Raw genomic sequence first — 14,724 nt, 5'->3', positions numbered from 1 at the left:
TGGGTGGAAGGGGAAAGTGGGCCTGAGGCCAGGCGACTGGCACGTGCCCCAACCAGCGGCTGCAACGCGGTCTGCAAGACTGCAGCAGCACCTTTAAACCTGGGGGGAAGATGAGAAGAGGATTGGATAGGGGAAAGAAAAAGATAAACAAGATAGAAAAGGTAGAAAAGGTGGAGAAAGAAAAAAAAAATCAGAAATTGGACAATCACGCGGCGTAGAACAAATACAGAATTGTATCAACCATGCTATCATTGCTACTCATTATTTGCCAAACGACTAGAAATCTATCATCTATAATATATCATGACTGGCGATGAAAGACCTCTCCCTCTATCATAGCTGGTCGTCTAAGCAAAGAACTTGGCCTCTCCCTCCTTGAGCTTGCCAGCGCCGACCAGTCTCTGCACCTCCTCGGTGTACACAGTCTTGACGGCAGCAGCGTCCTTACCAGCAGCAGTAAGGCGACCAGCCAGACCAGCCAGCTCCTCCGCATCGATCTTGCTGAGGATAAGATCGACATCTCCCAAGACAGAGTCGACCTGGGCGGCGGAAGGAGCCTCATCGAAGTAGTTGACATCCTTGACGGATCCCTTGACAACACGCTTGTTCTTCTTGGTAGCGTTCTTGGCGGCCTCCTTGGCCTTCTTGTTGGCCTCGCGCTCGGCCTTGGCGGCCTCCTCGGCATCCTTCTTGCGCTGCTCCTCCTCCAGGCGAGCCTTCTCCTTCTCCTCGACGAGACGCTTGGCCTCGGCCTCTCTCTCGAGACGCTTCTTGTCCTTGTCGGCACGGGCGGCCTTGCGGAACTTCTTGATTCTCTCGTCACCGGCGGCGCAGTCGTCGACCAGGTGGCGGAGACGGGCGGTGTCCTCAGTCTTGCGCTTGCGGCGGGCGTTGGCGTTCTTCTTCTCGACGTGACGCTTCTGGTCACGGCTCTCGTTGTCGTCGGGGACATCCTCGTCCAGGTACTCGAAGGTACGCCAGCTGTCGAAGTTGTACCAGAAGTTGTAGAACTCCTCGACGACGTCCTGGCTGCTGTTCTCGTCACCGAGCTCGGGGACGGGCTGGATGTTGGAGAAGCGGCCCTCGGAGATGAAGACCTTGCGCCAGAGCTTGTAGAAGTTCTTGGACGCCTCCTTCTTGGTAGGGGGCTCGACGTCGGCGGCCTCGTCGACGGAGTCGAACTGGCGGCGCTTGACGGGGTCGGAGAGCACCTCGTGGGCCTTCTGGATACACTTGAAGAACTGGTCGTTCTCATCACGGTCGCCCAGAGCGGCCTTCTTGTCGGGGTGGTGGCGAAGGACCTTCTTGCGGTGAGCACGCTTGATCTGCTCAGGGGTGGCGCGCCAGCGGTACTTGGTCAGGCCGAGAACCTGGTAGTGATCTTGGCTCTGCAAGGAATTAGCCCCGAACAGTAGCGATATTTTAGTTACTGGTAAACCGTACCTTCCAGTCCTTAGCCTCTCTGGCGAGGAGCATGTTGTCCTCGGGCTCGGAGATCTCGCCAAGGTCGTCCTCCTCGGTCTTCTTGACATTCTGCTGGGCCTGGATTCTCTCATCCTCGGAGAAGGTACGTCCGTGACGCTTCTGTAGGATTTGTAAGCATCTTACCCAGGAGTCAACTTCAAGCAGGATGGAAAAATGAAACATACTCTGCGGGCGTGGGCCAGGAAGAAAGGACCGACAGCCTCGAGGTTTCTCTGGGTGGCGCCAGAGAGAGTGCCAACGGCCTTGAAGTCCTTCTCGGCGCTCCAGCCGGAAGGCAGGGCGGGGAGAGCAAGGTTGAAAGTCTGAGTGAAAGTCATGATGGACTTTTGAGATGCCTCGATGAAGATGGGAAGAGACAATGGAAGACCCCAACAAGGACGTTGTGTGAGCGGGAGAAAACTTGGAAGGCTTCAAGGCTGCTCCCCCTCTGCTTTTTTATTTTTCTGCCCCGACTTGCCGCTTGCCCCGGAGCCAATCACGGGTAGTCTGTTTCGGAGGTTCTTCGAAAGCCTCGATTCCGCTGCGAAGATCACTTACCTACTTGTCAACAGAATAGTAGTTTCTCTCAACTACGATCGGTTCGCTTTACGGTCTCGTCTTTTGTTTTCCTTCTATCGAATAAGTAGAGGGTCTACTACAACTCCACCTCTCTCAGAACCACTTCCGCCGCTCGCTCTCCGCAGCTACCGATCCGCAAACCGTCACTTGGAGACTCATACTCGAGTACAAGCCCAGACCATTCACTCCCAACGCCCGCAACACTCAAGCCACTTATCCTCTTACACTAAACTCACACATTTCGATATGGCTTCCCAAGGCGTCGTCTCCGCACGCAGTGCTTACCGGCAACTTCTCCGCGCGACCCGCGTGGCCTTCCACAGTCCGTCCACCCCATCTCTTCCCTCAACAGCCTCCCCCAGAACACCGCTGACTTCTACTCCTTCCCAACAGACGACCTCCGCGTCATGGTCGCAGCGCGTCAAGAAGCGCGCCGCAACTTCGACAACCACCCTCGCCAGGGCATCGACACCCCCATGCAGATCAACCACGCCATCGAAGTGGCCAACATCCTGCGGCACAACATCGTGCAGGGTGTTCGCGACGACGGCGACGAGAATGCCAAGTGGGGTGCGCTTTTTGCCTCCGGTCCGGCCCTTTTCCCTGAGAAATACGATGCTAACAGCGATCATAGAACTCCGGATCCATGACGAGATCGAGCGCGGCGACAACGATTCCATCAAGATCGCCGGGAAGAAGGTCAAGGTGGACAAGGCCTGCTCTGCCTGATTACGACGATTCGATTGTACAGGGACAGACTACAGTCTAAACGGGCTGGGGGTGCGGTGGTTGCTTGCAAAGATATGCATTGCGGATTGTATTATAGTATACCCGAAGTTTCATTTTGTTTCCTCTCTTCTCTCCTTTCTGGCGTCTCTTTGGGGTATTTCATGGTTTGTAGAACTACTAGATAGACAAATGCATACACAAAATATGAAAGAAATAAAAAGAAAGCCAAAACGCCCGCTCTCAAACATACATCATATGAAGCTCCCTACGTCCGTTGGAAAAAAACAGTGTTGACAAGGAAGAGAGTTTAATCGCCGTTCAAACTGGAGTACTGGATTTCGCCAGCACCCGGGGGTGGTGCCACTGCGTAGTTCTGGGGTCTTTGTTCCTTAGCCAGGTCCTCTCCGGCCGCCGTGATGGCTCGCTTGCCGCCATCGCCGGAGGGGCGCGTGCCCACGGCTTGTCGACCCTCGCGGGCGTTCTTCATCCGCTCCTCCCGGTCCATGTTGTCCAGCGGCTTGGGCTTGCCCCACCGGACGCGCAGGGGACAACCCTGAAGGACGGCCTTGCCCTGGCAGTGCTTCGCAGCCGCCTCGGCGCCCTCGCGGGTGGCGAAGTTGATGAACGCCGAGTGGGCGCGGTGGGAACAGATCAAGGAGCGGAGCGAGCCGAACTGGGTGAAGAAGGTGCGCAGTTCGTGCTCGGGCAGGTCGTCCTCGACACCCGTCACGAACAACGAGGTGATGTTGGGGTCGGCGGGCGGGTTGATGTCGTCGGCGGAGGGCGGCACCTGCGCCGCACTGGGGAAGGGACGCCCGCCGCGTCCACCGCGCATTCCCCCTCCCGCTCCGCGTCCGCCCCGGCCTGGCAGCGGTGTTCCCCTGCGGCTCTCGCTGGTGCGAATCGGACCCGGCCCGTTACCGTACCGACTGTGGACGACGGGCGCCTCGCTGGACCCTGTCGCGGGACCCTCCCCGTCTTCGGGGGCCGCCTCAATCCGGCGCTGTTTGCGGTAATAAGGCTCGCTGTTGGCGAGTCTGCGGAGCAGCTCGCGCGCTTTCTCGTCGGTCTTCTCGTACTCCTCGACCGCGCCGCGGCCTTCCTCAATCTCCTTCTCGTGGCCCTGGGCGTAGTATTCGCGGTTGATGGTGCTTTCCGGGCCCGGGGCGACCATCTTCAGGGCGGCATCACGAACGACGATGGGCAAGCCGAAGGACAGATCCAGCATGCAGCACTGGCAGCAGTTCTTGAGGCGGGCGCAGGTGAGGCAGATGGTGGTGCGCTTGGTGCGGGCGGTGCGGTCGGCCTTCCAGCGGAAGATGGTGAACGGACGTGTACACTGTGACACTGTTAGTCTCGTGGGGCTAGAATGGGTGCGCAGAGTGACGGGAGGGCTACCTACAAGTTTGCATTCTGCGCCATAGTCCTCTTTCAGCATCTGCACGTAAGGATTGTCCGGGAGACAGCTCTCACAGACTGACGGGAAGTCGGTGGTCTCCCATCCGGATCGGTTGAGATCCTGCTTGATCTGAGCAGGAGGCATGGTGGTGGGGTAGCTTAAGGCTCTGTGTATGACTCCAGCGGCGAAGCTCAGAGGTGAACTGGAGGAGTTAACAGCGGCAGCAAGAACTTGGGATTATCGATAGTCATCGTGGCTGAATGTGGCTAGTGGAGAGCGTTGTGGCGAGCGCCTGACATAAGCAGCCGCAGGTAGTTCCTTTCACGTGACTGCATGAGATCCAGGTAACTGATGGGCTATGGAGGGCATTTCCAACTACGATGTTCGTTCAATGCTGAGGAGGCAGACTACGTACTCTGGTGATACAGGGGCTGTGTAGAGATGAATTTAGCATGTGAAATCGAAAGAGCATTGCATCCTCGTCCGCACCCCTCCCAGCCCCAAGATGCCTGCCACTGAATCCGCGCAGATACGCGAATACGCAATACGCAATACGCAGAGCAAGCAACCAGGAACGAGAGTTGGCGGGCGAAGATCAAGACTTGGAGGCGCGGAAGATGCCTGGCACTAAGCCATATGGAGCAAAGTGTGGTTCCATCGTCCCGGTCGGCCACACATTCTTCCCGACCGGCCAGAACCCCGGAAGGCCCGATCAGGTCTAGTGCTGCGTCGAATTGAGTCTCTGGTTGGCTGGCCAGCCCTGCACAGATGATTGGCTGGGGAAATGTCAAAGTCGATTCGATGGTCGGTCTGTCGGTCGCAATTCCGCCTCCCCTTTCTTTCCCCGTTCTTCGTGTTTGCGTGTTCCTTTGGACATTACGGTGGCCCTTCCCTTCCATCTCATTTCATCTCATTTCGCTTCATTTCATTCCTCTTCACCTCCTCTTCTTCCCCTCTTCCTGCCCTTCTTTGCTGCCTGCTCGGCTTCAATTCTCTTCCGTCAATTCCCTTCCATTCAACTGGGTCGTGGATATATAATTGCCTTCTCTTCTCTTCTTATTCTCCCTTTCTTCCTCCGCACAACCCACTTTTCTTCAACCCGGCTTTACCCCCTTTTAATCCTTTTAATCCCCCACCACCACTTTCAATTCTCAAAATGGCTCCCACCGCTTTGGAACAGGAGAACCATGTGCGCGACGCTGAGTTCAACCGTGTCCTGCACGGAAAGTCCGCTCAGTCCCAGGGTGGTATTGCTGCCATGCGTGGCAAGGACGCCGCTGCCCAGAAGGCCGCCATCGACGAGTACTTCAAGCACTGGGACAACAAGAGCGCTGAGGACGAGACCGAGGAGATTCGCGCGGTAAGCACTGTGCAACCGGCGCCCGTTGCTGCTGGGCCAAGCTAATCAATTGCAAACACCAGGCCCGCCGAGCGGAGTATGCGACCTTGACCCGACAGTATGTCTTCCATCGCCGCTAGGACCTCAATTGCCCATCTAACTTTGTTCTTCCAGCTACTACAACCTGGCCACCGACTTCTATGAATATGGCTGGGGTACTTCCTTCCACTTCTGCCGCTTCGCTCCTGGCGAGCCCTTCCGCCAGGCCATTGCGCGTCACGAACACTACCTGGCCCACACGATGGGCATCAAGGCCAACATGAAGGTTCTCGATGTTGGCTGCGGTGTCGGTGGTCCTGCTCGCGAGATTGTCAAGTTCTCCGACGCCAACGTCACCGGCTTGAACAACAACGACTACCAGATCGAGCGCGCGACCCGCTACGCCGAGCGGGAGGGATTGAGCCACAAGCTGAACTTCGTCAAGGGCGACTTCATGCAGATGAAGTTCGAGGACAACACCTTCGACGCCGTCTACGCCATCGAGGCCACCTGCCACGCCCCCGAGCTGGTGGGTGTCTACAAGGAGATCTTCCGCGTGCTCAAGCCCGGCGGTGTCTTCGGTGTGTACGAATGGTTGATGACTGATGAATACGACAACGACAACGCCGAGCACCGCAAGATCCGTCTGGGTATCGAGCAGGGCGACGGTATCTCCAACATGGTCAAGGTGTCGGAGGGTCTTCAGGCCGTCAAGGACGCTGGCTTCGAGCTCCTCCACAACGAGGACTTGGCCGACCGCCCCGACTCGATCCCCTGGTACTATCCTCTGGCCGGCTCCTTCAAGCACATGGGTACCATCTGGGACTTCTTCACCATCGCGCGCATGACCTGGTGGGGCCGTGGCATCGCCCACCGCTTCGTTGGCGCCTTGGAGAAGATCGGATTCGCCCCTGCGGGCTCTCAGAAGACCGCCGACAGTCTGGCTCTGGCCGGTGACTGTCTGGTGGCCGGTGGTGAGAAGAAGCTGTTCACGCCGATGTACCTGATGGTTGCTCGCAAGCCCGAGTAAACGGATCGGTTAATATGATATCACGCCTGTACAAAATTGCGTTTCTTTGCCACAGCATCCCACACGAGCATTCATAGACGGTGATGGCGGTCTATGTTCTTTAATATCCCCGGTTTTCTTTGTTTGCTGTGTTTCCTTCTCTACGTGTTATATTATTGCATACCGCCGTGGGATGTCTGTCTTTATGAGCTGTCCGGTTGGGGGCAGTGGACGTATCATTGCTGAGTATGTGCTCATGGATGATGATTTAGGTTATAGTTAATATCAAGACACGACATATGCTTGTAGCTGCAGTTCTTCGTATGATTCCTGCCAGTGTCTGGTCTGGGGTATAACACCTGACGACCTCTGTCCTTCTCTTTCTCATCCAAAATCCCGGGAAGTGTTGATATAGAAGACTTGATCGGTCCTACAACGAATCCACCTCAACTCAGCATATATCAACTCAACCCCTCCAGACCAAACGTCACGACCACGACCTCCCTCCCCCCCTCCCCATCGACCCTCAACCCAAAGACCGACAAAACCCCCAACTCCAGCAACGCCCGCTCATCCACCACCGGCTCCCCCGTGAACCCTTTCCCCCTCCACACCACCTCCAACCCCTCCTCCCTCCCCCACCGCGCCAGCACCCACTCCTCCCTCTCATTCTCCGGCAAGACAAACCACACCTGGGAACGCCAGCAAACCACCTTGCCCCTCAACCCCGTCTCCGTCGGCCACACACCCTCCAACGCCCATCTCTCCCACCCCTCTGTATCCGGACCACAAACATAATAAACCCACTCCTCCCGCCCCGCCCGCGTATTCTCCCGGTTCAACACATGCAGGTTACCGTCTGCATCGACAAACTGGCCCTCCTGATTCATAATCCCACTCCCGCGGGGGATCCGCCTAACCCGGAGCCGGGGGTCCTGGGAGTCCAGCGCCGTCATCGCTTTCCCATCCTCCAAGGATTTCTCACCGAAAACACCGTATGCAAGAACCTCGTTCGCGGTATGGCTACCCCGCCATCGTACGCTTACGCCTCTCTCTGCGTACAAGGGGTCAGTGTAGATCTCGGCCGAAGCATGGTACAGCCCCTCGTTGTTCTCGGGCCCGTTCGGCCCCGTCTGCGCTTTGTGCGCCGTGGAGGTCGGGTCCCCTGCCCCCTCGTATTCCACAAAGTGCCGGTTCGTCCAGGTGAGGTGGAGTCTGTTGGTGGGGGCGTGGAAGGAGAGGCCGTTTGGGTAGGGGTTGCAGGCTTGGCCGTGGAGGTAGAGGGCTTGGGGCGTGGGGTGCGGGGTGTATGTTCCTAGATTTGGGGGTGTGGGTGGAAATGTATCTGTGGGTGTATCTGTGGATGTGGTGTTCGGCGCTGGGGTGTAGAGGTATAGTGCTTCTGAGCCGGCGCCTGCTCTGTTTGTATTCGGTTAGTAAGGGGGTTGGTTAGGGTTGGGTGCTGGGGCAGGGGAACGGGACATACCGTCCGATGCGACACTCGAAGAACAGGTTCTCTCCGGCGGGGATGAAGCGGGGGTAGGTCACGTCGCTCAGGGTGCTGCAGCCTGGGAGATGGGATTGCACCGCCCCAAAACTGGCAGATGTCCAGCTGGTCTTGCGGGGGTCGTAGGCCAGCCCCGGCTGGGAGAGGCGGTAGTGCAGGGTGTCGCAGTGGTGGTCGAAGGCCAGGTGGATCGTGCCGTCGCCGGCGCAGATGCCTACGGAGATGGTGTTGTGGCCGTCGTCGGTGCGCTGGGGGTAATCGGTGAAGGTGAGGTGGTGCCATTCGCTGGTTTGGTCGGAGAGATTGCGGCGCGCGAGGGTGAGGAAGCGCGTGGTTGGGTCGGGCGTCGGGTTGTAGAAGGCGGCGTATTGCGTGTGGGCGAGGGTGGTGAGGGCGCTTTGTTGGTAGGCGCACGCGTTGAGGCGGTGGGTGGTAGGGGGGTCTGGCGTGAGGATGGAGACTTGAGGGCTGAGGTCGGAGATGGTCATGATGGCAGTACTGTTTGTGTTTGAGGGTTGAGGTGAGGTTGTCGATGTTAACGTCTTAGTGGTGTGGTGGTTGAGGTCGTGGTGGATTCATAGGTGGTTATCTTGTATGGGAGGGGTCAACCACCTCCGTCGGTTTTCTGCCGATAATGATGCTATGCTACGGTATGCGCAACTTCTTTCCTTGAATCTCCTGACTACCTCACAAGATAAGTTGTATCCAGAGAAATGTATGATGCATGATGTTTGGTGGAAGAACTTGCTCGTTGCTCACCCCGGCTTCTCCGCGTTTTCCTCCCCACCTGCATTTTCCCCGCACTTCAGCGTCACTGGAGTTGATCTTCTCCCAATCCATCTCCAGCTTTTCCCTGCTCGCTCGTCAATTCTCCGAGACACCTGCATATGGGTTGATGAACTGGTCTCAATTTATCCGAGGGAGCTGCTGCTGGCCAGCCAATGGACCAGATAAATAAGCGAGCTCCATTTATGGCTTCAGGGCTCCCAGGTTAACCCGGTCAACTTCAGCTCCAGCAATCTTCAATTGTGTACTTCCATAATGACTACAAGAAAACTACGTGTGTCTGCCATAGCCAGTGGGGTCCTGGCTACTACGAGCGTGGTCAACGGCTTGAGCTTCGAGATCCCTTCTTCTGTGCCTGCCAATGCGAGTGCGCAGATCGATGCTGCGCCGGTGGGCTTGTCGTGAGTCTTCTGGATCTCACTCTGTTCCTGGTATGAGAGCTCACAATTCAGATTCGAGTTCTTTGCTTTCCCCGAGTACTTCGAGCAGCTGTCCTTGACCGACGGTTGTCTGGGAGTGCTAGCCGATGCATATGGAACAAGTCCGCCAATCCGGATCGGAGGAACCACCCAGTGAGTTCTACTCCTCAGGTTCAGGTTACTTCGCCAACTGACCGAATAGGGACCGCGCGACATACAATGCCTCGTTATCGTCTGCTGTATCCTACACCGTCGCCTCGCCGGACGACGCCCCCGAGACTCTGACCTTTGGAAACTCGTTCATGGACATAGCAGCCAGCTATAGTGGATCTGTAACCATCGGTATGAAGCCACCAAGCAACTCACCTCAAGACCACAATACTAACCATCTACAGGGTTCAACAGGCGCCTAGACAACATCAACAATACCATCGCAGCCGCCAAAGTCGCCACTTCCACGATCGGCAACCTATACGCCATCGAACTCGGCAACGAACCAAACTGTATGTCCCCTGACCCCGTCACCTCAGCAGGTCTAACTTCAGCAGTCTTCACATCCAGCGATCCCATCGCCGACGGCAACTCCTGGACCGCTGCCGCCGACGCCGTGTCGCAGGTTGCATGGCAGAGCTCGGTCGGAACCGCACTCGACAAGACGGCCATCATCCAAGCGGGCGTCTTCTTCGGACTGGGGTCCTACGAGGTGACCAACCTCGTGGGCGAGGAGGAAGACACGGATGCCACCCAATACGTGCGCTCCTTCTGCCACCACTACTACCCCTACTCCGCCTCGACCGCGGATCTCGATGGGCTGATGAGCCACGAGGCGATCGTGGAGGGCGTGACGGCGTTCCAGTCGCAGGTGTCTGCGGCGCATGATCTCGACAAGGACTTCGTGATGGGAGAAACCAACTCCGGTGCGTTCCCCTCCATCTTGAAAATGGTAACCCAACTAATTGAAGAATAGCGACCGGCGGAGGCGGGGGGATTAGTCCTACCTTTGGCGCGGGCTTGTGGATCTTGGACTACGCGATGCAGGCTGTGATTCTGGGGATCAAGGTGAGTAAACAACTCGTCCACGTGGATGTTGATCTTACAAGACTGACACGGTCGGCAGCAACTGTATTTCCATCAGGGCACTGTTGGGAACTGTAGGTGGTCAATAAAGTGTAGTACGAGGGCAACACTGACACTAAGACATCTAGGTCCGTACTGCTGGTGGGATGAGACCGTGAACGCCCCATTCTTTGGCGCCTATACTGCGGCGCTGGCACTCGGGGGAGCGTCGCAGGTCGCACAGCTGGACAGCGGCGACAGCCGGGTGGCCGCGTATGCGATCTACGATAGCAGCGGAGCGCCGACGCGGGTGCTGCTGTACAACTCGGAGTACTACACCTCGGGGACACGGAGCAGCGTCAACATCAGCTTGAGCGGCCTGTCCTCGACCACCGTATCAGCCAAGCGACTGACAGGCGATGCGGCGACAACGACCGTGGGAGCGGGGGCCATCACCATCGGGGGACAGACATTTGCCAATGGGACGTGTGCATTGCAAGGCACGGCGGAGATGGAGACAACAACCGTGCAGAGCGGCCAAGCGACCTTCACTGTGCAAGAGTCCGAGGCGTTGCTTATTTATTTGTAGTAACTAGGATGGAGGGATCAATCAGATAAGATGCGGTAGCGCAAGGGATGGTTCGATTGCGGGTGAATGTATAAGCAACTTTCCGAGATCCGGCAATACGGCACAAACTGAGCCATGGATCAAAGTCCCCTGATCTCAGACCCCTGATAAGGTCACTAAGCAAATTTTCTCGCGTCCCTTCGGGCCCCGATCGAGGCCGAAGACCCGACCAATGAGAGCCATGGATCTGCCTCTGCGTCGGAAATAAAAGAGTTTGATTACTCGAAGCAGTTAACAGCCCGGATTACGCAGTCAGGGTCGAGCAATGATGCATACAGCGATCCCGCCGTACTTAGGGTTAAAAGTCGCCCGCTCGCCTGCCCCTGCAGCTAACTTAGTTGGTGGTCCGGTTCCTTCTGTTGGTTACCTCCTAGATCCTCATCCATCTCTGCGCCTCGTGATCCTTCTGTTCCTTCAGGATGAGCAGCGCCGAGGAGTCCATTGACAAGGCCGAGACGGGGGTCAAGCCTTCTGCGCCACCCGCCGGCGTCTCGTTTTTCGATCCTGCCTTATCGCAAGTCCGACGTCATGTTTTCCTCCAGTGGGGGAAGACCGGTGAGTTTGCCCGACTGGCGGTAATGAGTGCACATCAAAGCTGACTTTAGCAGTATTAATTCTCTGCACCTTCATTCTGGGCATTCTGTCGCTATTCTGGGCCGTGCAATTCAAGCTCGAGACGCGGTTCGAGAACCTCACCGTCTGGGTCGTCGACTTCGACGGCCAAGTGGAGCCTTATCGCAACACCACGCCCATCGTGGGCCCCGCCATCACGCACGTGGTCGAGGAGACCGTCCGCACCAACCCGGAAGCACTGGGGTATACGATCCGCTCGCCGGCGGACTTCGACAACGACCCGTGGGCGGTACGGCAGAGCGTGTACGACGAGCACGCCTACGCGGCGATCATCATCAACGCCAACGCGACCGCCCTCCTCCAGGGGGCCGTCACCGGCGGCAACAGCTCCTACGACCCCTACGGCGCCGCCGAATTCGTCATCATCAGCGCGCGCGACGAGGCCACCTACTACAACTACATCCTGCCGGAATTCTGGGGGCTGGAGCAAGCGGTGCGCAGCTACTTCGGGCCGCGCTGGATCCAGAACCTCACCAGCACCTCAACCAACCTGACGCAAACCCCGGCGCAGGCCCTCAACCCGGCCATCGGCTTCACGCAGATCGACCTGCGCTTCTTCGGCCCGGCCGTCATCTCGCCCGCCACCAGCATCGGCCTGATCTACCTGATCATCCTGGCCTTCTTCAACACCCCGTTCATGATGCCGGTGCACCTGCGCTTCCTCAAGACGCCCAACAGCCCCGCGCTCAAGATCCCGCAGTGGCTGCTGTGGCGCATCGCCTCGAACATCGGGACCTACTTCTGCCTCTCGCTGTTCTACAGCTTCGTCTCGCTCGCCTTCCAGATCCCCTTCACCAACCCGCCGGCCTCGCCCGTCCAGCCGGCTGACAACCCCAACGCCTACGGCCACGGCTCGTTCGTCGTGTACTGGATGCTGAACTGGGTGGGCATGTGCGCCCTGGGCTTCCCCTGCGAGAACATGGCCATGATCATCGGGTTCCCCTGGAGTTCGCTGTTCTTGATCTTTTGGGTCATCACCAACGTCGCCACGGGGTTTTATGCCATCGATCTGGCGCCGGGATTCTTCCGCTGGGGGTACGCGTGGCCTCTGCATCGGAGTAAGTTTTCCTTTTTCCTCTTTCCCAATTAACCGTTATCCCTGGTGGGTGAAGCGCGATACTAATATGACTGAAACAGTCGTCGAAGCCCTCCGCACCATCCTCTTCGACACGCACTCCCGCATCGGCCTCGACTTTGGGGTGCTCTTCATCTGGATCGCCCTCTCCATCCTGCTGTTCCCCTTCGCCGCCAAGTTCATGCAGTGGAAGCAGAAGCGCGGGTGGGCTTAGTTGCCTGGCTTGGTTCAGGATCGTACGCTCTGTTGTAATATAGATTAGAAGCTAGACTATTTTAGCAGAATAATGATTTTTCTTCGGGTTAGAGCATGCGATAACTGTAATTGTAAACTCTTAGCTATTTTACCATTATGAATAGTGAGGCAGGTTAGAGTATAACTACCAGGCAAAAAGAGAAAAAGAATGGATGAGCCCAGCCCGGCTCGATCAGGCAACCTTACGATCTGGAGTCGTACGCGCTACCAATTGCGCCATAGGCCCATTCTGGATGACTAACCTTACTACCTATTCTTTAAATCAACATAGAATGTTCTTTATATCGACCTATAATGCAAGGGTGCAAGGATGCCTGGGACTCATTAGGGGGGTTGCACGGGGGAAAAGTTCGTGGGTTGATTGTTCTGCTTTACGTATCTGTATACTGGGCTCGGGATGCGCGTGGGCTTAGTGCGACGGTTCTCCCGGGTGGTTAATCTCCGAGCTGAAGGCGCTGTCCTGCAGCGGGAACGGGTGAGTTTGCATCGTCATGCCGCCGTAAGGCCAAACTCGCGTGTCTACTACCGTACCGTCGTCCTCTGCTGGAGGTTTCGGCTGCCCAACCGATCCGAGGATCAAGTAGGTACTCAGAGGTAATGACACAATAACCAACCCTATTTTTGTGGAACGAAAAAAAAAATTCATATCACACAATCACGACGAAGAAAACGATTCCACCTCTTGGAGGAGGGGATCGGGGTAAAGCAAAAAGACATGTCCCGAGGGAGGTTCGAACTCCCGGCCTTGGGATCGCCCAGAAGTTGCGCTTCCGAGTCATATGCGAGATATGAGACCCACGTGATAACCAACTACACCATCGAGACAAGTTGTTGAAGTTGCCCTTCTTTTTGAGAAATATGACCAGGGCATATTAATGAATTAGCTGGGGATGACTCCGGTTTGCGGTCTGTTGTTAAGAGTGTCTTTGGTTTAAAGGTGGTTGCAATGGTTTGTCTTGGGTTAATTGTGGTCTTTAGAGAGATATTGTTCCTGATGGGGTCTGAAATCTGCGAATTAAATATTGTTCTTGGTTGTGGGTTTGTGGTATTGTTCCGGGTTTGAGGGGGATACATATCTTAGCAGCGCGGATCTGAAGCAGAAAAAAATATTGCTGTGGTACCTTCTATACAGCACCATTCACGATATATACATGATCGATTGTATGTTTCTCTTATTTCTGCCCTTCCCTTTCTTCTGTCTCTATTTATTTCAATTCCATTGTTTTTTCAGTGGAGATACAACATACAATCCCCAAGAGTATTCCAGAAATTATTAAGACTGAGATAAATGTTTAGACACAATAAACACAGCTCTAATTCACACCCCACAAGACCCGCACAGCCCAGCAACCAAAGCAATAAAACCAGACAATAAGCCAGAGCACTACAGTAGAAGATATCATTGCCACGACGACAGAGAATCAAAATCCTGTACTGTACCACACACCCACCTCGTACCTCGCAACAAGGTCCCCGAACCATACATGAACCGAACCCCGATGCAGTCGAATTGGGGACTACCCCCGCCCCACGACCGGATACAGCCCAGTTCGGTATGTCCATCTTCATGGCAGCCATGTTATATCATTGCTCGTAATGCGACAGTCAGGATACAGGCAGAGTTGAAAAACCTTGGATGGAACTGTGTGGGTGTGGGGTCCAGGGCGATTGGGATTGCGACTGGGCTTGGTTGGGATGGTAAGTTGGGTTGCTACCCCCTTCCTTTCCTTTTCCTCTTGGATTTTCAATCAGTGCAGACACTCGAGTTTGAACAAAGGTAGTATTTATGTAGTAGAGAGGACGCAGA

The 14,724-nt window shown here is 56.1% G+C and overlaps 7 protein-coding genes and 2 non-coding genes across 9 annotated transcripts; 4 read left to right on the top strand and 5 right to left on the bottom strand.

Annotated features, from left to right (window-relative positions):
• Positions 1 to 240: 240 nt before the first annotated feature.
• Positions 241 to 1,859, bottom strand: ASPACDRAFT_81691 (putative ribosome associated DnaJ chaperone Zuotin). Its single transcript, XM_020205931.1, has 3 exons — positions 1,650 to 1,859; positions 1,444 to 1,584; positions 241 to 1,388 (listed from the first exon to the last, which is right to left on the bottom strand). Exons 1-3 carry the CDS (start codon positions 1,800 to 1,802, stop codon positions 348 to 350), a joined length of 1,335 nt encoding a protein of 444 aa, XP_020052343.1. The 5' UTR covers positions 1,803 to 1,859; the 3' UTR covers positions 241 to 347.
• Positions 1,860 to 2,066: 207 nt separating this feature from the next.
• On the top strand, positions 2,067 to 2,902 carry ASPACDRAFT_81690 (LYR motif-containing protein). Its single transcript, XM_020205930.1, has 3 exons — positions 2,067 to 2,365; positions 2,437 to 2,613; positions 2,678 to 2,902. The coding sequence occupies exons 1-3, from the start codon at positions 2,290 to 2,292 to the stop codon at positions 2,770 to 2,772; spliced, it is 348 nt and encodes a 115-aa protein (XP_020052342.1). The 5' UTR covers positions 2,067 to 2,289; the 3' UTR covers positions 2,773 to 2,902.
• A 177-nt stretch (positions 2,903 to 3,079) lies between these two features.
• Positions 3,080 to 4,315, bottom strand: slt11 (Pre-mRNA-splicing factor ECM2; the record flags this gene model as incomplete). Its single annotated transcript, XM_020202927.1, has 2 exons — positions 3,080 to 4,111; positions 4,175 to 4,315. 2 exons carry the CDS (start codon positions 4,313 to 4,315, stop codon positions 3,080 to 3,082), a joined length of 1,173 nt encoding a protein of 390 aa, XP_020052341.1.
• Positions 4,316 to 5,289: 974 nt separating this feature from the next.
• Positions 5,290 to 6,861, top strand: erg6 (sterol 24-C-methyltransferase). Its single transcript, XM_020205929.1, has 3 exons — positions 5,290 to 5,531; positions 5,594 to 5,628; positions 5,685 to 6,861. The coding sequence occupies exons 1-3, from the start codon at positions 5,328 to 5,330 to the stop codon at positions 6,577 to 6,579; spliced, it is 1,134 nt and encodes a 377-aa protein (XP_020052340.1). The 5' UTR covers positions 5,290 to 5,327; the 3' UTR covers positions 6,580 to 6,861.
• Positions 6,862 to 7,443: 582 nt separating this feature from the next.
• ASPACDRAFT_1891397 (uncharacterized protein) lies at positions 7,444 to 8,774 on the bottom strand (the record flags this gene model as incomplete). Its single annotated transcript, XM_020198623.1, has 2 exons — positions 8,045 to 8,774; positions 7,444 to 7,977 (listed from the first exon to the last, which is right to left on the bottom strand). Coding segments are annotated over exons 1-2 (1,041 nt in total), but the record flags the coding sequence as incomplete, so codon positions are not given.
• Positions 8,775 to 9,106: 332 nt separating this feature from the next.
• Positions 9,107 to 10,973, top strand: ASPACDRAFT_1891396 (glycosyl hydrolase family 79 C-terminal domain-containing protein; the record flags this gene model as incomplete). The annotated part of the gene is made up of 7 exons (XM_020198622.1): positions 9,107 to 9,252; positions 9,304 to 9,423; positions 9,473 to 9,612; positions 9,666 to 10,187; positions 10,238 to 10,329; positions 10,388 to 10,421; positions 10,476 to 10,973. 7 exons carry the CDS (start codon positions 9,107 to 9,109, stop codon positions 10,913 to 10,915), a joined length of 1,494 nt encoding a protein of 497 aa, XP_020052338.1. The 3' UTR covers positions 10,916 to 10,973.
• Positions 10,974 to 11,201: 228 nt separating this feature from the next.
• On the top strand, positions 11,202 to 12,966 carry ASPACDRAFT_126271 (SNG1 family protein). Its single transcript, XM_020196904.1, has 3 exons — positions 11,202 to 11,509; positions 11,563 to 12,645; positions 12,725 to 12,966. Exons 1-3 carry the CDS (start codon positions 11,374 to 11,376, stop codon positions 12,874 to 12,876), a joined length of 1,371 nt encoding a protein of 456 aa, XP_020052337.1. The 5' UTR covers positions 11,202 to 11,373; the 3' UTR covers positions 12,877 to 12,966.
• Positions 12,967 to 13,070: 104 nt separating this feature from the next.
• Positions 13,071 to 13,143, bottom strand: ASPACDRAFT_t286. The gene has a single exon. It is a non-coding gene; the product is annotated as a tRNA-Trp (tRNA).
• Positions 13,144 to 13,633: 490 nt separating this feature from the next.
• On the bottom strand, positions 13,634 to 13,742 carry ASPACDRAFT_t285. Its single transcript has one exon. It is a non-coding gene; the product is annotated as a tRNA-Met (tRNA).
• Positions 13,743 to 14,724: the final 982 nt, after the last annotated feature.

This window comes from Aspergillus aculeatus (genome assembly GCF_001890905.1).
Source record: "Aspergillus aculeatus ATCC 16872 unplaced genomic scaffold ASPACscaffold_18, whole genome shotgun sequence".
Classification (NCBI taxonomy): Eukaryota; Fungi; Ascomycota; class Eurotiomycetes; order Eurotiales; family Aspergillaceae; genus Aspergillus; species Aspergillus aculeatus.
The sequence above is the reverse complement of the archived record's forward strand: the minus strand, read 5'-3'. Positions and strand labels throughout refer to the sequence as shown.